General features: G+C 46.8%; 1 protein-coding gene across 1 annotated transcript in view; it reads left to right on the top strand.

Moving 5' to 3' along the window:
- Positions 1-25000, top strand: part of LOC147020921 (phosphatidylinositol 4-phosphate 5-kinase type-1 gamma-like) — a 121284-nt gene that overhangs the window by 19807 nt on the left and 76477 nt on the right. The window contains exon 4 of the mRNA XM_085890579.1: positions 16504-16634. Within this exon, the coding sequence (XP_085746705.1) occupies positions 16504-16634 (131 nt within the window). The remainder of the gene's footprint in view (positions 1-16503; positions 16635-25000) is intronic.

Genomic DNA, 25000 nt, shown 5'->3' with positions numbered 1-25000 from the left:
GAAGACTTTTCTTATATATTTGCAGATGACTGTACAATTGTACTTTCCATCGATAGGTAGACAGCAACAACTTCCCTATCTGCTCATTTGGAAAGGATTAGATGCATGTTTTTCAATCCAGGAAAATCTTGCATCCTCACCCTATCTCTGTGGAAGGATCATTAAACGAACCAAGCTATTTATTTATACAATCAACCAATGGAAAAAGTTCGTTCTCTCAAATTTGGCCTCGCGATCAGCCATGACATCACCTGGGCAAACCATCGACAAAACTGGCCTCTAAAGCCATCTGCAAATGTAAGTCTCTACTCTGCGAAGCATCAGCTCGTAGCTTCAAATTTCACATGTTTTGAGGAAATGTCCTGTGTTTCATTGCTTGACAGTTTTCTGTTTACCTGTCAGCTCCCCAACATCAGTTGGAAAAGGTTGTGCAGTAGTTGTAAGCTTTTGGCACCTGGTACGCATCTTTTTGTATATACAGGTGAGAACTTGCTTGTGATGAATTGTAAGCACTGACATTCAATGAATTGCATAACTGCTCCTGCAGGATACAGGCAAAACTATTGGAATCTTTGGTTATGTGGGAGCCAGACATGTGTATGGGTGTTGTTGTGTGGCAGCCAGAATTTGGTTGTTAAGTTGAATGTGATTGGTTTTACTGTATCACTTGTCATTTATATACTGTGTACCTTCACAATGACATTGTGATTAAATAATTGTCAAATCTCTTGACATGCAGTAATTTGTTTGTCTATTGTAATTATCATGGTCATCACGTTGTACATGGTTTGTATACTCATTGGAGCTTCATATTTACCTCCCTACTTTGGCATTGTCATTTGCTGACGATTCTCTGCTGTACCCTTTCTTGTCTGTCACCATTTTTAGAACCGTAATTACATGGTTGAGCATGGTGTTATCAGATAGTAATTGTCATCAAATGATCATGTGGGTGAAGGCATTGCTGCATTATGATGTGAGGGAGTGAAGGTGTTGATCCGTGCGCATCTGCGTCCCCAGTTATCTAAAGCGGTTTATTTATGCATGCACATCAGATCGATTTGATTTAATGGGAGAGAGTAACATTCAATGAGTTGGTGTCATGTGACCTTTATATCACTGATGTACAACATTTCTCCAGTGCAAGTGCTGAAGTACATTGCACTGATGTCAATCGCCATCTTTCAGCAAGATCAAAATGCATCTTTAACATTCCATCCTGGAGATGTCCAAAGTTTTATTTTTATTTGTTTATTTTTTGGACACAAAAATATAGTTGAACTTCAAACGACAGTGACAATTTATTTTAAAAGACAAGACTTTTGTTAAGTCTTCAACCAAAAGTGGTGGGTCACTCGGTCAGCTCCATAAATGGATAGTATGAGAAGAAAGTAGCAGAGAAGTGATGCGAAATTGAAAGATGAAAGAAAAAACGTGTGTGTGTGTGTGTGTGTGTGTGTGTGTGTGTGTGTGTGTGTGTGTGTGTGTGTGTGTGTGTGTGTGTGTGTGTGTGTGTGTGTGTGTGTGTGTTACGGCCGTGGACATTTGCAGAACACCATAAAGGTCCTTAGTTCAGTTATATCGCTAAGTGTGTGTTCAGAAAGATTTCCCCACCGTTGTTTAATGGGACAGGGCTGTGATCTTTGAGTTAGCCGTTATTCTTTGCTATCGTTATTTTGGACCAACCACACCACCAACCACCTTTTTACAAGCACCCAACCACACCACCCTCACGACCACCACCCAATATTAACCACGCCACCATTACAACAACCACACCACCAATCACCTTCTCCACACCCACGCTACAACCCTCTCCGCATCGAAACCCATCTCTGACATGGAGAAAGAAGAAAGAGCTCCAACACCACGCATGGGATTTTCCCTCCTGCTTTCCCGCGCTTCGGGACGGGGGAAGGGCAGATTGAACCAGGGGTCAAAGGTGATATAGGGTGGGGGCCTGTTTTTGGGTGACAAATGGGCCCGGCGCCCCACCCCTTTGGGGCCAGGGCAGCAGATTCTTCTTCCCCCGTGGGCCGCGAGGGGAGGGCGGGAGCGTTGGGAATAAAAGGGCGCGCTGGACGCAGCGTGGAGAGCTGCATGGAGAGACCGAGTCGAGAAGCAAAGGGAGTTGGTTGTTGGTCAGTCGGTGGAGGTCTCGGTCTGGGTGAAGCAGTCAGTCAGTGGAGGTGCTTGAGAGGGTCCACCGAGGGTCGCCCAACCAAGTCACCACGAGGGTGGAGGTAACCTGCGGTGGCCTCTGGGAGTCCCTTCAGTCAACCAGGCTCCTTGGACATAAAGGCCTATGGGTCTAGTCTGACTCCCTTGCCTTTGAGGGGGTCTTTCTTTGCTTTTATTTGTGTGAATGTTGTGGCGCCATGTCCCGCAAGTAGAACTGTGTAAGTGCTCGTAAATAATAATCGTAGATGGTTGTAGTGCTTTTACCTTGCTTGTCTTGTCCCCTTCCCCCATTCATTGCATCCCTGTTTACGTGTGCATTATAAACAAATGTCCTTATGCGAATGTAAAACCCGTTTGTCGTGTCCTTTTTCCCCAATTGAACTGCTATCTTGCTCTCAGAATAATAGCCAATAAAAGAATTGGGTCCAGCGAGGTCTCGTGATAATACACCGCTCGGTTATCCCAGAACGGAACGAACCGCTTAAGCGGTTTGTGTCCAAGAAGACCTCACTGAGGTACGGTCTCTCGGTAGTCTGCCCTTGCGAATACTTAGGTATATCGATAATTCGGCGATTGACCCTGTCGCACGCGGGTAGAGTGTTGACTAGGCCGTGGTGTGCGCTTGGAGCACACCCATGACTGGTTTCCGGCATTGTTCCGGAAGGTCGCGACTGAATTGTCCGTCCGGTGGGCGAAGCGGCCGCGATTTGGCTAAAGCGGCTGTTCGCACGCTGGGCGGGCGGCAAATTCATAACAATATATATATATATATATATATATATATATATATATATATATATATATATATATATATATATATATATATATATATATATATATATATATATATATTGTTGTGGGCCGAGGACCGGTGGCGAGAACGTCCGCTAGGTGGGGGAAGTTACGTCGTCTCCCACCAGACTCCCGGAATTGTAGGCCGTTGCTCATGGATAACTCTGTGAGGCGGTGGGTCGCTTAACCAACCATGGACACCAACACCTTCACCGCGTAGCATAGGGTCTTTTTGTCTAGAACTAATTAACCATGCGGTGTCGTCAACTGGGGAACCACGCCTTCAGCACGTCTTGCTCGAACTGGGTCACTCTACCAACTGCAGTAGAATTCCAACTACCGTCTACCAACTTCGGTTCGGGTGCAGTCGAGCGGAACTGCCAAGGCCGTGCCAGCCCGGATGAGCAGATTAACGGGAACAAAGACCCGGCTAAAACTCAGATTCGAACCATGCTGACCCAATGAAGGAAAAGACGAAAACAACCTGGGAACATTTCTTCAATAATTTATTTATAATAAACGAGGAAATTTATGTGGCACAGAAACAGGTTTATTGGGGTGTTGTGTAGGGGAAAGAAAGAAGATGGAGTGCGACAATTTAGAGCAACTTACAAAAGAAGACACAGAGCAGACTTACGCTGGAATTATACAGGCAAGATTTACAATGATCGAAAACACTTGTGCAGTTTCTACTTTGACTGGTGCCACACACTCAGACAAACACTCGGACAAAATAAACCCAGTTGAAGGCAAAGGACTTTTGCAGCCAGGGAGGGAGGCGGGCTGAGGTCGCAATTCTTTCGAGTACCTGAGTCTCGGGGAAAGGAATGCTCCGTGGTGCGGCACCGGCCAACAGTCGTGCAGTCAGGTCCACAGCCGCCCGTGTGGAGTTCGGGTCTGTGGAGAAGCTCGAGTTGGGCGGGACCAGTTGTTGGGGTGAGACGTGAGTGGAGATAAGCAGCGGGAACCCCTTCGTTTTCCAACCAACTCTGGCCTCCAAGCACAGAACGAATGACCCCCAAAGAACTCAAGACTGAGGATGGTGTCATGGTTTATAGACCTCCCTCAGCAGGTCAGGGCTGTCCGCGGGGTGGGTTGGTCAAAACTGACGTCACTGTCCGCCCTGATTGGACGGGGCTCCTATGGGTCCGCCCTTTCTGAGCGGGGCCACGGCCAGGCACCGGCGAGGCCCGCCCACTCCACGCGTGTGGACTCGTCAGAGTTGGAGCATTTGGAGAAGCCGAATAGGAACTGCGACAGCGAAGATTCTGTCTCGGAAAAACGAGCCTCCAGAGACAACAGATGGACCGTGGTACGTTGTTGCCAGCGAACCGAAGGCTGCAAGCACTCGGGTCCCGTGGATCGCAATGGAGGATGGGATATAAAGATTTATTACCAGAACCAAAAATATCATCGCAACGCACCCCTTCGAAATTCCCACTACACACAAGGATGGGTTCTGTCTACACATGTCCTTAACGGCATCACTGACTTGGGACACCTGTCATGTTGTATGCATACGGTTCCTAGAACCGTAACTATATATATATATATATATATATATATATATATATATATATATATATATATATATATATATATATATATATATATATATATATATCGTTAATTAAACAATATTATAAACAAAAAATATGCGACTTCGCGCCCGCCGGCGTGCGAACGGCCACGTTACTCGAATCGCGGCACGTCGCCCACCGGACGGACAATTCAGTCGTGACCCTCTCGGAACAACGCCGGGAGCTAGTCACGGGTGGGGGTTTAACCTCACCACAATCGTGCCAATTGCCCACCCGCGCAGGATAGGGTTGCTCGCCAAATTCGATCTACCTAAGTACCTGCGCGAATGGTCGACCGGGCGATCGTACCACGCCACAGGCCGAATCCGGACACGAACCGCTTAAGCGGTCCGTTCCGTGCTTCAGTGATAACCGGGCGGTGTTATCGTCGGCCTTGACAGTTCCGATTTAATTACCGGGATCTTGCACCCACTACGAACCCCTTACGTGAAGCAGGATGGAGAGTCAAAGGAAAGGACGCAACGAAACGGGGAACAAGTTCACACAAGCACGTTTAATTCACACAGACCAGTACGGAAGGCACGTATTTACAGTCACAATAATCAAAATGCACATATAAAGCGAAAGAAAGAGGTAAAACCGAATACGCGTACACACGGTAACACTTAAACAGTTCTACTTGCCGGACAGGCGCCACCCACAGTCATTTACACAAACCCAAAGAAAAGAAAGGACTTCCCTTGGTGCGGCCGTTGAGTCCTCCTCCCACGACCTCCACTCCGAGCTCCATCTCCTTCGCCGTCCTCCACTGCCGACTCGACCAGACTCAACGACGACACAGATCGACTTCAACGAGCTCTTCGGGCTCCACGAACTCCACACCGACGCAGAGGCACTCGACCATGACGACACAGCTCGGCGATGACCCAACAACGACTTCAGACGAGTTTCACGAGTCGGGGAGAGAGCGAGAGGAAGAGGGAGAGAACGCGCCCCGCCCGTGTCCGACTTTTATCACGCGGGGCTCTGCCCTTCACTCCGCCCCGTTTTCGGCTCCACCCTCCTTCGTGAGGGTTCTTGAAAAGGGGCGTTCCCTCACCCCGACTGCCTCACACTGTCCATCCACCAATCGGCGGTGAGCCGCCCTTCCCCCCTTCCCTCACACCAAGCGTGGGGAAGAATGGCGGGAAAAGCCCACCAGCATCCTTGGCAGTTTTTGTTCGTTTGAAATCAAAGATAGGGAAAGAAAAACGACTAACTGGAGGATCGCAGCCTGAATGGATCACATAAATTCCCTCTATACAATGGGTTTGGGCTAGCGACACATGTACCTATGGAGATATCTCACCTGAGGGCCCTTTTATGGTGTAATGCGAATTTCCACAGCCGTAACTATATATATATATATATATATATATATATATATATATATATATATATATATATATATATATATATATATATATATATATATATATATATATATATATATATATATATATATATACACACACACACACACACACACACACACACACACACACACACACACACACACACACACACACACACACACACACGGTGTGTTCAAAAAGTATCCAACCTGAATTTTTCGTGCGTAAACAAATGAAGCGAAGGGGGGTGTGGTTTGGTGCACGTATGAAGGCGATCCTAATCCATATGCGTGAATATTTTCCCGCCTGCAGAAGCTGTTAGTCGCCGTTAGACCACCGATGAGTGAGAAAGTGTAAGTGAGCGCCGTCGGATTTTCGTTTTTGACAAAATGACGGATCACTGTGGTCTCATCGCCAGTGATCACTGTGTTGAAGTTGGGATCGCTGTTCAGTCTCCAGCATGTGCTGTGCGATCTCCAAACGGAGTTGCTTCTGCTCGATCATTAGCAGCTTTGGCACAAACTTCGTTGAGATTCTCCTTAAGCCCAAATCCTCAGTCACAATGGAATGAACGGATCCAATGCTGACGCCCGCTTCGTCTGCAAGTTCTCTGATCGTGATTCGACGATCCTGCATCAGCAGGGTCCTCACTTGGTCAATGACTGTCTCATTTCAGGATGTTGAGGGCCTACCAGAACGTGCTTCACTTTCCACTGATGTGCGACCATCTTTGAAGCGGTTGTACCACTCTTTTATCTGTGTGGTGCCCATTGCTTCGTTCCCGAAGGCCTGTTGAACCTTGCGGATCGTTTCCACTTGGGAATCGCCAAGCTTTACACAAAATTTGATGCAGTAGCGTTGTTCAAGTTTTTTCCGTCGTTTTGTCAAAAACGAAAATCCGACGCCGCTCACTTACACTTCCTCACTCATCGGCGGTCTGTCGGCGACTGACAGCTTCTGCAGGCGGGAAAATATTCACGTATACGGATTAGGATCGCCTACATACGTGTACCAAACCACGCCTCCCTAGCTTCATTTGTTTACGCACTAAAAATTAAGGTTGGATACTTTTTGAACACGCCTCGTATTATGTGTGTATGCGATGCGTGCGCAATCGGGTCGTCACCCGAAGAGGGCCGGGGGTCGGGTGAGAAGACCACTCGGGGGGGGGGGGGGCGAAGCTATCTCAGGCTAGCGAAGCTATCTCGCTAACCGACCGTGAATACCAATAACTCAACCACGTTACCTAGGGTCCTCTGTCTATGGGTTAACTGGGTTACGTAATTAATCTCGTGATCTTATTACTGGGGGACATGCCCTCTATGCCTTGTCCGAACCGCATCACCTTACCAGAACAGATGCAGCCGAGCGACACTGCCAAGGACGTACTGCCTAAAAGGAACGGATGGTTGGGAAGAAAGTCCCGGCTCGGCTTGGATACAGACCATGCTGGATCAATGAAAGAAAAGACAAAAACGAGCTGGGAACATTTCTACTTATAAATTATTAACAGGCAGGCGAGGAAAGATATGTGGCACATTGAATGTAGTTTGTTGTGTGTCAGCAGAAATAGGAAGAAAAGTGTGGTGCGACAATAATACAAGTAACTTATAAAAGCAGACACAGAGCAGAGTTATCCTGATATAATTCTTCTACACTCTTAACTTAAGCAAGGATAGGTGTCATGACACACACACACACACACACACACACACACACACACACACACACACACACACACACACACACACACACACACACACACACACACACACACACACACACACACACACATACCCAGAGGGGCATGGACCTGTCCACCTCGTGTGGTTCGGCTGACACTGGCGAACCAGGCCAGCGTCGAGATGCGATGATAGAATCCAGAATTCCCTTCAGTGCTCGTCCTGGCAACCAAGACTCTCCTCTGTATCCCAAACTGTCGAGAAGGCAGGAGGTTTCTCTGCCACTTCTCCATGTCTTTGAGTTGAACGTCAAAGCGAGGGCTGATAACTCTACACTCGTTCAATTTGCCCGTCAGATTGACCACAACCTTGCCTGCTCGATGGTCATCAACTATCTCAAAAGCTCTCTCATTCACCGACAGAGAGACGGCGCGCAACTAACTTGCGATTCTTGTGGAGGAAGGATCTCTTGAGCTCTTTTGTTCACCGACAGAGACACGGCGCGCAACCCTTGCGGTTCTGGTGGAAGAAGGATCTGTCCAGCTCGTCCGATTGCGCAGCACCCTTATTCACCCTGTCTCAGGGAGGAGGCGCCTCCGCCCTCCCCGCTTTCCCTCACTGGATGGTTTTGGCACGCAAAACGCGCTCGCCGCCTTGTCATTGGCCAAAACGGGCGCAAGGCCGTTGATTGGACCGGGGGGGGGGGGGCGTGATGGCCATCGCTGCGGACCGCCCACCAAACAGGCAGAGGAACATTATACTGCGTGGGCTTCGCCCATGTACGTGCTGACACGCACGTAGGCAATGGCGTCGGTCAGAGCGAGGTGAGGGTGATGCTGGCATTGTTGGAGTTGATGTTGGTGGTGTAAAAATAAAAGAAAACCCTGACTATCAAAATAACTTTGCAGCGCATGGACATTCAATTACCCATTAATCACAGGTAGGGAGCCCTACCTATATAAACACATACTTACCGATATAACTGTTCTATAGGGACTCTGAATGTTGAGTGCAGTAAGCTTCCAGATTCGTAACAATATTGTCGTGGACGTGGGTCAGATAACTCCAAAAATCCAGCATATCTATCAAAAGACCATGGACGCCGTCTACAGCACTCACCTCTGGTCGGATCTTCATGCCCAGTGTCGATTTACCGTACCTGTGAGATAAATTAAGGATATGGGAGGACTATGCCTGCGACTGCATTATGGCTATTAATTGGCCGAGCGAATCGGTGTTATGCACCGCACCTTATTGTCTATCATATCAATTATTCACTCTGGCGAACTGCCCCAGGAGCACTATCTCAGACCAAACAGGATAAGTGGAGACACTATATCAACTCTTTCATTAACTTATTACACAAGCAGGAAATTGGCGAGAGGAATGGCGAATGGGAATTTCAAATGGGGAAATAGTTGGAGCATTTATCAAAGGTAAGGCAAGCTATATTCATCAAAGTGCAGGCACATATATGGACATTCCCTCTATCCCCTACGTGATAAACCTGCCCTTGGATTCCTTGCAACAATTACTTTGCATCTTTACCTTAAATGGACCCAGACACCTGAAGAAAGGAAAGAGAGTGTGGGTAGAGGTGTGAGAAATGGTGGTGAGGAAGAAGTAGTGTGGGATCTTTTACACACCTTCTCCAACCCCGGTTGAAGCTGCAGTCGCTCACTACTCGGCGGTTCTGGTCTCCCGCACACTCCCTCCTGGCCTCCTTCACTGCTCTGTTAACCCCCCAGTCGTGCGGGTGTTGCTGCATGTTCTTTCGGCCGAACGCGATGGATTGCTTGACTGGTGGGAATCTCGTGCGGTGATGCAAGGTGAGGAGGTGGCTCTGTGGTCGCGTGGCGTTTATGAGAAGACCGTGCTGGATATGTACATCAGTGTGTGGGTAAAAGCCATGTAAAGTACGGAAGAATTAAATGGAAAGAGTCAGAAAGATGGAAAGAACATCAATAAATGAAAGTCGGATAAGTCTATAGGTGAAGAAGAAGCATTGGGGAAAGGTTTGTGTGAAGTGTAGAAGAGGCACGGTGACAGAAAAGCTGTTTGAGTGTGTGTGTGTTCCTTTATTCTTACCCCCCCCTTCTTTACTTCTTGGTTTTGTGGATCTTCATTGGTGCAAGACTTGCAGGGGCAGTCAAAACCCTCCTTGACGGTCATTGGTCCAGTCCTATCTTCTGACCTAACAACAGTGCCGATTGGTGGAGCAGCTTTTGTTAGCAATCTTTCCAGGAAATGGGTGGGGGCTATGAGATTAGCACTCACCTGTCAGATTTGATGAATGGCTTCCGTTTGGGTTTGGGGGTGGGGGGGGGAGCTGGCACATAGCCTCAGCATCCCTTCCTTACTTGAGCCGATTGCATTAGATTCTCCGCAATTTCTCCTCGAAAGGAAGGATGTTGTCGTCTTCTTGCTTATCGCAGCTTGGTTGCCGGGTAGCTATCATTTTGTTGGGGCGTGACTGTGCCACTGATGCTGTGCCCCGATACCAGAACACTGGTACTCATTTCACCGACCTCAGAAGGATGATAGGTTGAGTCAACCCCACTTGGTGTTAATTCAGTGGCCAACAGGACTAGAACTCAGGACCCTAATATCCCAAGGCAACCATCCTCCTAACTACAAAGCCAGGATGTGGCTTAAGGATGTCGTGATGCGTGTGCATATGCGTTTAGTGGGAAATGGTTCGAGTTGAGAGTGTCAAGGAAGGAAAGAACATGAACTTGGTGTTACTCACATTTGTAGTGCACATCTATCCCCATGAACACAATATAACTTAATTTCTAAACAAGATACTATGGCATAATTAGCTTCAAACCTACATGCATGTGCTCTGTCCTTCCTGGGCTCGTGCGTGTGTGTGTGTTATTTATATTACATACATGCGTGTGTGTATAGAGTCAAAACGAGCAAAGAGGAGATTGTCGAATAACGATGCAAAAACTGTTGAAGTGAGAAAGGATGTACCATACTTGTACTTGCTAACATTAATGAATCAAAACCTTCTGAAATGTGATACAATTCTGAGAAGTTGAAAATATTATCTTCAATACTTTGTGTGTCTTATTCCACCATTAGTTTTTGCAATAACATTATTTATTTTTAAGAAATCTATCAAACACATTGTGGTATGAAAGCACAGTCAGTGCCAGGCGGCTACAGGTAAAGCCAATCGGGTTTATGTTGTATTCACACTTTCATCGAAGATAAACAAACCAATCGCTGAGATTAATGGGGTCTGCATAACGTACAGGCATGATAGGCCAAATGGCCTCTTCCTGTGTGCAAGTTCCTGGAAATGTATTTCAGACACATTTCAAGCAGTTTCAACCTTAAGACCCAAATGAAGATGTCCACCATACATTTAATTTGTCTCAACAATAAGTTCTTTTTTTTCTGGTATGAATTAATTTGTCGTGTTTCAGTAATAATTAAGCTGAACTGTGGCTGCTTTTATTTTATTTTTTGTCTTCTCCATTGCACACAGAGAATCTTTAATTATTTTTGTGGTGTGAAGGCTGGGCCCTGGCAGTGCAAATTGTGATTAATGGATACTTTGAGCACTTTAATCAAGTGATCCGACACTATTGTGAACACCTTGATTAACATTGTTTTACAGACTAGGTTTATTTTTCATGTGCTACATCTGAGAAACGTAAGATTACTTGAAGGATCGTGAATTTCATTCAGAACTGTTCTGGGGAAAAGGGTCAACGAAACAATGATTCGCTGAAACATTTCCAAAACCACACCACAAGATACATCCGCCTTTCCCTTTCCCCTTCCCTATTTTTGATTTGCTTAAATTCTCCACTGAAGTGTTTCCGTTAATAAAAGTTATTTATTTACAACCAAAAAAATGCGTTTTTGTTTTTGCTTGTCTTTTATGTGTTAACGAGTTACTGCAACTCGTCGTCATGTTACCTTTTCAAAACGCTGTGGGAACTTGCTGTGCCAGGTAGGAAGTGAATTATCGGATCTTGGAATGGGGAGAGGAAGTTCGGCGGAGGTTCCTGCAGGGCGAGAAACCGTTTCTAGCTACATACCAGGAGTGTTTGTCATGTACCTTTTGCATATTAATAAATTTAGAATGCAATTAATTATTTTCACTCTTTCACTTTTTGTGATCAGTACACACTGTTTCAATGGCCAAATCTTCAGCACAGTCAGAATTATGTCATCCTTGGTTACGAGGGTCATCCAAAAGGTTGTTACCCAGCTTCTAACATTTTCACTAAAAGGTTTAAAAACAAAAGTTAAATACTGTACATTACATGCATATTGTGTCAGTATTTATTGATAGACAGTCCAGTAAACATCAAATTTATCACACTTTGTTAAATAACCCCCCCCCCGCACCCCACACACTCAAACTTCCCCCACACCCTCACACTCAAACCTTCTCCTTTCCCCCCACACACTCAAACCTCCCCCCTCATCGCACACATAAATCTCTCCCCCACTCCCCTCATTCACTCAAACCTTCTCCCACACCCCACACACTGAAACCTTCCCCCCTCACCTCAATCCACCAGTCTCACCTTGCCCTTCTTGCTTGTCATCTTGTTCATCCTCTGCCTCAATTGGCTCACCTGATCATGTGTTTGTGAAGGTCAACAGCTCTCTGGTCAGTCTCAAAGAACAGCCTCGGTGCTGGTGAGTCAGACCGTTGACTCAGGCAAACTGGCAGGGACTGCAAGTAGCCATCACACTTCAAGACTGGTCTACAATATCGACCAACCCTGATATCAATTCAGCCAGGGAATTCTTCCTCAGAAATCTGCTCTCTTATGCACACATTCATCCCATCTTGTCTTCAGTTATCTTGGTACCCTGAATCCCATGATGAGGCAGTTGCTTTAATATAACTTGTATTCTCCTCCTGGAAGGCAAATCCAACCGAAGGCAACCTCGGATCATTCCACAAAGCTTGCAACAAGTGTGTCCACTCTCAGGAGAGCCAGAAAACAACATCTTTTCAATCTCAATAATGAGTTTTCAAACGTGTCTCCCTCTAAAACCTGGTGGTGCCTTGTCAAGTCTGTCTCTGGTGTACGCTCCACTTTCGTCTATTCCCTCGCTTCAAATGGCATCATGGCCGACTCCTCTCGTGAAAAGGCCGAATGCCTCAATTCTGTGTTTACTTCAATATCTTGTGTCTCCAACCCCTCCCCCTCTGTACCTATCCATCCCCAATTGTTCCTGAATTCTTTGACTTTTACACCTGAAAGGTAGAAAAATTTCTGGCAACCTCGACTGACTGCAACAAGATTGGACGACATCAGCTCACGTGTCCTAAAAAATCTGGTCTGCTGCTCTTGCACTTCCTCTCTCTCTGCCCTTTTCACCCTGTCATTTACCTGAGGTCATCTTCCATCTGCTTGAAAATCACCCAACATCACAGCATCACATAAAAAGGTGCAAAAACGAATCCCCTGAACTACAGAACAATTGACTTGCTTTCAATCATCAGCAAGGTAATGGAATCCATCATCGGAGTTCACAAATCATTCCCTTTCTCCAACAACTTCATCTCAGGTCATCAATTCGGATTCAGACCTGGTTGCTCTACCTTGGACATGCTGCTTCTACTCTCCCAACAATGGATGGAGGCCTTCAATATTAGACATGCGATCCGGGCCGTCTCTCTGGACATATCTCGAGCTTTTGATACAGTCCTACTTGCTCTCCAAACTGTCTGCCTTTGGAATCCAAGGCCAACTCCACTCTTGGCTTACTGGCTTCCTCCACTCTCTCAGCCATGTGGCTCTCAACAGAACCCTTTCATCTCCTCTCCCTGTCAAGGCTGGAGTGCCTCAAAGCAGTGTTCTCGGCCCCATCTTATTCCTCATCTTCATCATTGATCTCACTGACTGGAAAATCCTCTTTATTTCTTTGCTGATGATTTCACTCTCTGTGGTTGCATCCCTCATCCTTCTGATAGACAGGCAGCAGACTCTTCCCTCTCCTCAGACCTTGATAAAATCATAGACTGGTCAAACACTTGAAACATGTATTTCAAGCCTGAGAAATATATATATATATATATATATATATATATATATATATATATATATATATATATATATATATATATATATATATATATATATATATATATATATATATATATATATATATATATATGTATATATATATATATATATATATATGTATATATATATATATATATATATATATATGTATGTATATATATATATATATATATATATATATATGTATGTATATATATATATATATATATATATATATATATATATCTGTCTCTCTGTCTCTCTCTCTCTCTTTCAGCAAACCCTCCCAACTTTTTATCAACAACCTTCTCGAAGATGGTCAGTCACTGAAACTCTTGCATCTCTCTCGGGCACGCCACATTTCAAATTTCACCACTAAAGTCAGACGTCAACTGGGCATCCTCCATCGTACAAAGTCCTTCCTTGGCACAGCTGAGCTCCTATCCACCTACAAGGCTTTCATCCGCAGCTTGATGGAGCACTGCTCTCCCCTCTGGGCTGGCTGCCTTGCCTCACATCTTGCTCAGCTTGACGCTGTGGAACCCAAGGCTTTCAAGATCATTGGAATCTCTCACGATGAAGCTGAGTCTATGGGCCTATCACTTTGCCATCGTTGACCGGCCTCTGATCTCTCAGTCTTCTTCTGCCTCATTTCTGGTTTTGCACCCTATGCCCTCTTTGTGCTCTCGCCCCCCAAGTATTTGCAGGATGCACACAGTCCACCAGCAACCCCCTCTTACTGAAACTATCTAAATACAGAACCACTGCTCATCTCCACTCATTTATTCCTCTTTTCCCACCTGTGGAACCCCTTTTCCCACTCTCTTCAATCTCATTCTTCCTTCCCGGTCTTCAAGACAGCGATTCACCACCATCTCAGGGCATCCCCCATTCAAAGCCATGATCTTTTCTGCACCCGTTAAACCACTCCAACCCCTTCCAAAATTCTGCATATGTGTCCATCCTGTCCACTTCTTGCGTTCTCCCATAACCCTCATCGTTACATGCATCCCTTGTTTGTCCGTCTCTGTCAACCTTCTCCCTCTGCCCTGATATTGGTATTTCCCCTTTCCCCTGCTGTTCCCTATGTTGTGTTGTATCCTGGTCTGTTTTGTGTCCGAGCTATTCCATGAGCTTAAACACGTATAAAATGAAAAAAAACAAGACATCTAAAGTCTTGTTAAACTTGTGGTAAAACAGAAGAAAAACGCACAAATATATTTTAGATTTAAATTCAAAATCTTCAAATGACACCATCACTGATGCCTGCTTGGAATGGTGGATTGTGAGACTGACGCCATATGCCGAAGTGTCTTCACCAACCTCCACCCGATTTCCTTTCTCTTTTGCTCCGACGAAGGGTAAGGCCTGAGATGTCAGCTTCTCTTCTCTACGGCAGATCAATAATCATTTTAGGTATTTTATTTCCTATTTGTTTTGACTTCTTTGCTGCAATACAAAAAGTTGTTTTCTTGTTGGCCAAAATTAATTGAACAAGATGAAGATTCTGTATAATTCTGAAGGTGGGGTGACAACTTTTGGGATGACCCAGACAGGACAAATACCCCACTCCACGAGCCATGGGTATTGAAGCTACTCTTGTACTCTTCCCAAAGCACCAGAAATTGTCTTACTGAGCCATTATGAGGTAAAAGTTGCATTTCTTCCACCAAGGGCTTGTTTTGAGGTTCTTTCGTGGGTCAGACACCATCTTCTTTGCTTTGAGAGGAAGTTCTCTGAAGCTGAGGGTACCGCTTCTAGAATTGTTCTGATTAACAGTTTGAACAGTTTTTGTAAATTAACTTAACTTGTTCGTCTGTCCACCCATGTCGTGGGAGAAGAGGTGTGTGTGCGTGTATCAAAGGTTCTTTTTTCTTCTTTTAACCATTTGAGCTCTTGTCATCAAATTTTGAACAAACCTTGATTATGCAAATATGGAGAAGACTAATTAATAATTGGGTCAAAATGTCAAAGGGCAAAGTCATAGTAAGTAGAAATGGACCTTATCATCCCATCTGCTTCACACAAGTGCAAGATGGCCGGGTGTGTTTTTTTTTAAACCCTTCCATGTTTCTTCATTTACCATTTGAGTTTCAGTGTGTGTGTCCAGGTACATCCAGGCCATACCATTTTCCCATTTGAGCTTTGTCATCAAATTTTCAACAAACCTTTATTATGAGAATATGGAGAAAAAAAAACAAAAAAAAAAACATTTTAGCTGTTGTTTTCATCAGGTTTAGTTTGAGTACAAAGTGGCCATGGTCGGGCTTTGCATTTTGAGATGATTTCTAGTTTATGAGCTGTATTTGTGTGTCTGATTGAGTGCCTACCTGTTTGTGTTTGTACTTGGTTTGTGTGTCCTTGTCCTGGCGATGTATTCCTGTGGTCATTAGTCAGGTTTGTTGGCCCTGTACCTTGTTTGTTTGTTTATTTATTTATTATCTCTCCACTGCCTCAATGTTTGTGCATTGCCTTTCCCCCCTCTGTAACCTCACTCTTCCTTGAGCTTCAATTTCGTCCAAAATCAAGGTATCTAAAAAAAGAAAATTAACACTCTATTCCATTTGAATAAGCAATGTGGCCCACGCACTAATTTATGAATTATCTTTAATCATTTAATATGTAACACGAGGGTTCGATCATTAAGTTGATCTGTAATTGAAATGTAGTGTGGGAATGTATCGTTTTTCCCTCCGGTTACAAACGGTGGAATTGTTAGTTTCAACGGATGTTTTTTTTTATTTTTTTATTTTAATGGCACCAAAATAAACTACCCCATCTATTTAAAAATGTTATTATGGATACACTGCCTTCACACACCGTTTGATTGAAATGCATTGATGCTAAAGGCGTTCGGCCATTTCAGACGACCTCCTCTGCACTTCGTGGTGCCATCCAGCTGGGCATTGGCTACACGGTGGGGAACCTCACGTCGAAGGCTGAGCGTGATGTACTCATGCAGGATTTCTATGTTGTTGAGAGCATTTTCTTCCCCGCGTAAGTGCACACTGCCTTCAATTTTATTATTTATTTATTTTTTTGGATAATTGTAGGTTCGGCTTTGTGAAAGCATTTGTACATTTTGTTGCCTAGATAAAATAATCTCGACTTTACACTACCGGTCAAAAGTTTTAGAACACCCCCATTTTTCCAGTTTTTACTGAAATTTAAGCAGTTTAATGTTTCAATGTACTCTGAAATTAAAGCATAGAACAAATAAACAATTACAGATAAAAAGAAATCATGGAATCGTTTTGGTGAACAAAATTTAAACAAAATATTCAACTCATCAAAGTAGCCACCTTTTGCAGATATAACAGCCGAACATACTCGTGGCATTCTTTCTACAATGGAAATTAAATATTGTTCGGAAAGTTCTTCCCAACACTGTTTCAGAAATGTGTTGCACTTGTAGGTTGCTTTGCTTTCACCCTTCTGTCCATTTCATCCCAAACCGGCTCTATGGGGTTTAAGTCTGGAGACTATGCTAGCCATTCCATGATTTGAAGCCTACTGCCTTGTTCTTTTCTTCTAAGGTAGTTCTGACAGCCTGGAGGTATGTTTTGGGTCGTTATCTTGCTGTAGGATGAATCCCTGACCAACTCTGCGTAGACCAGAGGGTATTGCATGGCACTGCAAAATGCTGTGGTAGCCCTTTTGGTTCAGGGTGCCAGTCACTCTGTGCAAGTCGCCGACTGGATCCAGCAAAAGAGCCCCAGATAATCACGCTTCCTCCTCCATGTTTGACAGTTGGTGTCACACACTGAGGAACCATCCTTTCGCCTACTCGACGGTGTACAAAAACCCTGCGTGATGAACCGAAGATTTCAAATTTTGATTCATCAGTCCAAAAGACCTTCCAGTTTTCAGTAGTCCACTGGCGGTGGGTGCTTCATGGCCCAGGCAAGCCTCTTTCTTATTTTGCCATTTTAGCAATGGCTTTCTTACTGCCACTCGACCTGTCAAACCTGCAGCTCGACGTCTTCTCTTCACAGTTGAAACTGAGACTTCCTTACTTCGCCCAGTGTTGAGCTGTGCTTGAAGCTGCTGTTCTGTGAGCTGCTTATCACACAAGCTGTTGACTCGCAGAAACTTGTCTTCTGATTGTGTTGTGGCTTTGGGTCTGTCAGACCTCTTCCTGTCAGTGTTTCCTCCAGTTTCCAAGTTCCTTTTGATGGTGTAGGAAACTGTACTCACTGACACCTTGGCTTTGTTTGCAATTTCTCCAAAGGAAAGACCTACACTTTTAAGGGTTACGAGACGACCCGTGAACCTGTTGGGTTCCCGTTGTGACAGTGGATGATAAAGATATCATTAAAAAAAGATAGCTCCAGCGAACTATACTGCTGAGGTTGTTTACATAGATCATATACTCCCAAAGAGTACTTCACTGAATCGGGAATTGATTTTTTTATATTTTTTTCGTTGCTCGATTTGAACGAAGCTTGATATTGCACATCAATGTGAAAAAGAACAAAGAAAAGAAAGTCGAAATTATTGTGCGTAATCTTCTCAACACAATTTTGTTTATTAATGAACACGGAAGTATTACATCAAAATGACGATGTTTATTTTATGCTTAAAAATAAATTGTTCTTTGTCTATACTAAATATTTGAGATTTTAAAATAAATCATTTCAAGAAAAAAAAAAAAGATAGCTCCAGCGAACTAAACCGCTGAGGTTGTTTGCATTGATCAAATTCTTCCGAAGATAACTTGACTGAATTGGGAATTGATTTTTTAAATATTTTTTTTCTGTGCCCGATTTGAACGAAACTTGATACTGCACACCGCAGAATGGTGAGTAAGATGGGCCGAAAAATTTTGCGCTATCGTGTACTGTTTTGGCTGTATTTCGGTAACAGACATGCATACATATATATATATATATATATATATTTATATATATATATATATATATATATATATATATATATATATATATATATATATATATATATATATATATATGTGTGTGTGTATATATATGTGTGTGTGTATATATATGTGTGTATATATATATATATATATATATATATATATATATATATATATATATATATATATATATATATATATATATGTGTGTGTGTATATGTATATGTATATATATATATATATATATATATATATATATATATATATATATATATATATATATATATATATATATATATATATATATATATATATATGTGTGTGTATATACATTGTTGCGGTCTTCGCGCCCGCCGGCGTGCTGACGGCCACGTAACTCGAATCGCGGCACGTCGCCCACCGGACGGACAATCCAGTCGTGACCCTCTCGGACTAACGCCGGGAACCAGTCACGGGTGGACCTTTCGGTCTCACCGCGATCGAGCCAATCAGCCCCCGCGTGGGATAGGGTTGCTCGCCAAATTCGACCTACCTAAGTACCCACGCGGAGGGTAGACCGGGCGATCGCACCTCGCCGCAGGTCGACTTCGGACACGGGCCACTTAAGCGACCCGTTCCGTACTATCAGAATAACCGAGCGGTGTTATCGTCGACCTCGACGGTTCGATTAATTATCGGGCGTATTCAGCCCACTACCAACCCTTTACGTGAAGCAAGATGAGGATTCAATGGAGGAAAAGACGAAGCGAAGCGGGAGAACAGTTCAACAATAAAGCACATTTATTCGCGGCACACGGGAAGCACACAAATACAATTCCACCAAATGCACACAAAAAAAAGAAAACACACTTCCATTCACACAAAAAGCAAATATAAAAGCGAAAACACAGTGCAGAGCTAATACCGACTACCGAGCACACGGCAACACTTATACAATTCTACTTCACAGACGGCGCCGACAACACATACCCAAAACCAAGGAAAAGAAATACCTCAAGAATGAGGCGGCCTGAGGCCGAGACCGGGTCGGGCCTACCCGTCTGGTGATGAGACGCGGAGCGGCGATGGCCCCGCAACCCCCGGGCCTCGTGGACAGTGCCTGGCAGGGGGTGGGAACGGGGCCCCCTTGGTCGCACTATCTCAGCGCGGGGGGAAACAGGAGGGGGTTGCTGATGCTCGGGGTTTAGAGGATCTTTATTATCCCTGGTGTGCGTCTCCACCTCGGCCAGGTCGCGCTGCCGGCCTCCCTCGGGCGTGCAGCTCCTGGCACCGACGCGAGCACCCCCTCGTCCGACTCTCTTCAGCTTCTCCAGCCACTGCAGGCTTCGGGCTCCAGACTTCCACACTCGTCCCCTCCGTTCCGACTCCTTCTCGTTCTCGACTCCTTCTCGTTCTCGTTTGCGACTCTTTTCTGACTGACGAACACCGTCCTTTTATCCCCCCGTAACTTCGCCTTTGACCCCCTCCCTTTGACCTTTCACCTCGCTCCCCATTGGCCCGAGAAAAAGTGGGCGTGAAGGCTTTTTGATCCACAAATTTGCATATATCGATCGTTCTGGAGGCGGGGCCAATTCGCCCCTCGCTCACCGATTGGACGGCAAAAAGTGGGCGTGTGTCGTTTTTGATCCGTTTTTGAAGCACAAAATCCGTGATTTTGTACACGCTGTTCGACGCGCGTTCTGCATGAGTCCAACACCGGTACCCACAGCGGGGCAAGAACGGTGGCGATGCTACGGTGGCGAGGTGTGACGGGAAGGTCGTGGCGGTTGTGGTGAAGCGGTGGTTGTGGTTGTAATTGTGATGGTAATCCTGGCGGTTGGTCCAAAATAAAGATAGTAAAAGAAAAACGGCTATCCTGAAGAGTCGCAGCTCGCATAAATGACATGTATTCCCACTAGACAACGGGTTTGGGCCTAACTACACATGCACTTACCGAGATACCTCACCTAAGGGACCTGAATGGTGGTTTGCGAATCTGGTAACCACAACACTACCCCCTTCCCTTTTTACAGACTCGTCCCGAGTCGTCAAATTTTCGTGTGCCATCATGTGTAGTTTTCCCCTAGTACATTTTACCTACGGATCCCTGAGTGCGACATTCATGGTATTCGTGTCCCCAAAATAAATAACCTGAGGGCTGCGTAACTATCTAAACAAACTCACTCACACGGACGACTTAAATAAAATTGCCGGCGCTAAGACATACATGCCGGGGGCGCACTCATATGTACAGTACATCTTAACCTTAACTTACAAATTTTACACTAAACCATGGCCCAGGATCAATGAACTCTGCAAAAAGAAAGCAGTTAGCAGGGAGCCAGGCTGCCCGCATGCAGTCTCTGGCTCAAACAATGCAGGTGACAGGGAACGTGGCTGGCTGCTCACACGCAGTCCAAGGCCTTCCCTTTTGAACTGAACTCAGTGAACCACAACGGTGCTTGGGCTGCACAACGCAGTCTCCGTGCCAGCTCAAGTGGCACACGCAATGAGCACAACGAATGGATGCATGAACGCAAACACGGTGCACGGGCCGCCACTGCAGGCCCGTGTTGTGGCTGCCAACAGGGCAGTTCTTGCAGCTTGCAAACTGTTGCCTTGCGGATCCTGGCGCACATGGAAATGAACAGGGGGGGGCAAAGCAAAAATTGAACGGGGCTGGTGAACGTGGGCAGTGGGCATGGCATGGCAAAGGTGAGCAGGCAAACACAGCCCGCAGAAGAAGGCCGCTGCAGGCAAACATAGCGGGCAGATGAACTGGCCGGCACAGGCCTTGAAGTACCACAGCTGCAGACGAAGTGGCCGGCACAGGCCTTGCAGCAACACAACAGCTGCCGATCAAGTGGGCCGGCACAGGCCTTGAAGTAACACAGCCAGCAGATGAAGCTGGCCAGCCTTTGCCGTTCAGTGGAGGTTGGTGGAGGGAGTGCGGTGGTGCTGGCCACTTGGAAGGCGGGCTCGGACCTACCTACCTGTCTCCCTCCCAACCTATCGCCTTTGCCTGTCACTGTACATACCCACTCCCTTAATTTGTGAAAAACCAATTTAGCCCCCTTAATTTTTTTTTTTTATTTTTTTATTTTATTTTTACTTCCCCACTATAAATCGTCCCCTAACCCCCTTTATCGTCCTTGTTCGGCTAACCTATTCTGTCACCTAGCCCACTCCCAACCCCTACGTTCCCTTCCCGGAGGGGAACAAGGGAGAGCTAACGTCCTGTGTCGAGGCCCAACGAAGCCTCAGAATGGCCTCCCCAGAGTTCGGCGATCTAACCAAAGTGGGTCCAGCGGCCCACAACGACAGCGAGGGGATGGATGGTGCGGAGGGGTACATCTCCTAATCTACCCTAACCATTAACTCTTAAACTACCCCGGGGCTTTCAACAAGCGCCTCTCGCTTAAACTATTGGTTCTATAAACCCAGATTCCCGTCGCCTGTGTTGGTGTCCTTACAATTTCGGGCCTCGCCCCCCAATTTTCTCTCCGTGCCCTCACACGGTCTCCTGGCTGGGACACGTGGCTCCCTTTGGCAGGCACGACCCTCTGCCGAATCTCCCGCTATGGCACCCCCGGGCACTACACTGCCTCCGAGCCTACCAGCTCCCTAATACCGGGGAGTGCCCCCCATGGCACCTCCCCTGAAACGCACACGTGGCAGGCCGGCCTCCTGGGCCCCTTTCCGAGGGTCACCCGTGCCCACAACACTGCCCACGCGGCTAATGGCGCCCCGGGCCCCCGCACCAAGCAGGCGCACCCGTGCCCACTACTCTATCCCGGCCCCCCATGGGCCCTTGGCCTACCACGGCCGACTAGCCTGGTGCCCGGGGTACCCACTCAGCGATACTCACCTTTCGCAGCCACGCTCCCAAGCCCGTCAACAGGGCTCCTGCACCCCTCCAAATGGGTCTCGAGCCTACTTTCCCACCAACAGCAAAACGACCTCCATTTTTCAATTTGACTAACCCAGCTAACTCACTTTACTCTGACACCGGGGTCTCTTGGGCGGGAGTCACTCCTCCCCCCAATCACTCATCGCACCATGCATTCCCCATTCGCTCCACTCACACAGACCCGCTGGCCTCACTCACTCAACAAGTACTCACCTCACAACTCACCAACTCTTCAACACACACACTGCTGAACTCTGCCATCCTCCTAACTACATCCCCTAACTAACTCGTGCTCCCACGTCGTCCCTTACACTATAGCACGTTCCTTTTAACTCTACGTAGCTAAACTACGTCCCCACTACACATCCAAAGTCTGTCTCTGTCTCCAAATAATTCATTTTATTTCCCAACCTAAATCTGGCTACAATCCCTCTAACTAATCCATTCCACGGACTCCATGAGGACTTACCCCTGCCCCATGAAGTCGGTCTAACTAAGCTAACCCTTCCCCCTAACTAGTTTTCATCCTGTGCCCAGGGTAAGGGGGTCTTTCACCCCTTGCCCAGGAATCCTTTGCACCCGAAAGTGAGGCTTGGCTTTCTTTTTTTTTTTTTTTTTCCCATGCGCAGCACCTGCGCGGCAACTCAGAGCTCGCGCACTTTGCACCTGCCCGTGACGTCATGCAGCTGCACGTGTTCCTCGTCCCTCCTTGGACGGGACCATCTGGCAGAGATACCCCTCCTGCCGGATTCCAACCACACGTGCAGCCATGACGTCACCGTGCGCAAAAAAAAAAAACACAAGCCCCACGTCTCGAGGGGTTTCCCACGCGAACACATGTGCTTTGCCCGTTGGAGCTTAACACACACGATCGCGTGGAGAACCCGTCCGGTCCAAATCCATTTACCTGCCTAAACTTTGTCCGTCCGCGGGATCGGCAAATCCACCGCGTGCGTTTCCGGACCGGGACTTCACTCTCGCAAGCGAGCACATGGTGGTCTCGTGCGTTGCACAGCACGAACCGCGTGCTCACTGCTGGCTGAACCCGGCACGGTCCTCGAAACAACCACAGCCGCTACTCGGCTTTCGTTTCTCCCATGTCGCCGTCGTCGTCGCCATTCAACCCACGCACACCTGCGTGTTACGACGCACACAGTCCACTCCATCACATTCACACCGGGAGACGCGGCTGCGTGCTCCCGCATGCCAACCGACATCTCCCTTACATACCGCTCTCTCACACACACGGTCTCCCTGGCACACAGCGACCTTGCACACGGCCGTTCACTCACGCGTGCCTCACTACTCACACAAACCATACTACTCACACGTGGTGCTCTATTCACTCGCGCGGGGGCACTCACCCGCGGTGCCTCACCCACACACGCGAGGGCACTCAACCGCTGTGCCTCATCCACACACCGTGCCTCACTCATACACGCGGGGGCACTCACCCGCGGTACCTCACTCATACACACGGCGACACTCACACACGCGGTCTCTTCCACACAACGTCCCTCACTCTTACACGCGGGGGCACTCACCCGCGGTTCCTCACTCATACTGGCCGTTTCACTCACACACACGGCCTCTTCCACACACGGTTCCTCATCCACACACGGTGCCTCATCCAAACACGGCGTGCTGGGAAGCACGCACTCCAGCACCATCGCCACCACACCACTCACACACGGGGTCGCTTCCACACACGGGGACGCACTCACGCCTTGCACCACACACACAGGGACAACTACACTGGGGATTCGTGTCCCCACAAGGGTCTCCGGGGCCTCTATACCCCCCAAGCTCTCCGTGCACCCGTCCGCAGCACTCGTCCCCTCAACCTCGCAAAACACGACCGAACTCACCTGGTCGTGACTCGCCTCAAGGGGGCATACTCCCTCCCCTCGTTCCTGGAGGAGGCCATCCAGGTGCTCGCACTGGGTCTCTACCCAGTCCGCCAGCTCACCCCCATTATCCTCCACTACCTCCGTGTGTGCGTCACTTACCCCGTCCTCACCGTGCAGTCTCTCCTCTATCGTTCCCTTCCCGGCTACCGTCACTGCCAACTCTTCACCCTTTACCTCTCTTGTCTCAACTATTATTTCCGTTGTCGTCACCTCGTGTCTCGTCTCACACGTTTTGGTCTCCCCATTTAATTTTTCCCTTTCGGTCATCGTCACGACCCTCGCCCAACACGTTCCACGAATTATTTTTTCACCCGCCTCCACCGCGGGCCTGTCAGCCGTTGCACCCCCACCCAGCTCGTTTGCTCCCACACGTGGAGTCGCCATTTTTATCTCCCCGGTCACGGCCTTCATGGCCGCCTGCAGGCTTCGGCCCATGTTCTGCGTCTCACCCCGTAGCTCTTTCATTTCCTCCTTCATGTTTGTTTCCATTCCGTTCATTTTTGTATCCATCTTTTCGTTTATTTGTTGTGTATTCGCATCCATCTTTGTTTTTACTTCGTCCATTTGCTTGTTCATGTTCGCAATCATCTTCGCTGTCGTTTCCGCATACATTTTTGCCAGCATGGTGTATAGCTGGGTCATGTCGGGTGCGCTTGGGTGAGCCGTTTCGGCAGGGGTCGGGGAA

The sequence above is a fragment of the Eptatretus burgeri genome, chromosome 8 (assembly GCF_056783735.1).
Source record: "Eptatretus burgeri isolate ZD-2024b chromosome 8, Ebu_testis_v1, whole genome shotgun sequence".
Classification (NCBI taxonomy): domain Eukaryota; kingdom Metazoa; phylum Chordata; class Myxini; order Myxiniformes; family Myxinidae; genus Eptatretus; species Eptatretus burgeri.
This window is presented reverse-complemented; position numbering and strand designations above follow the sequence as displayed.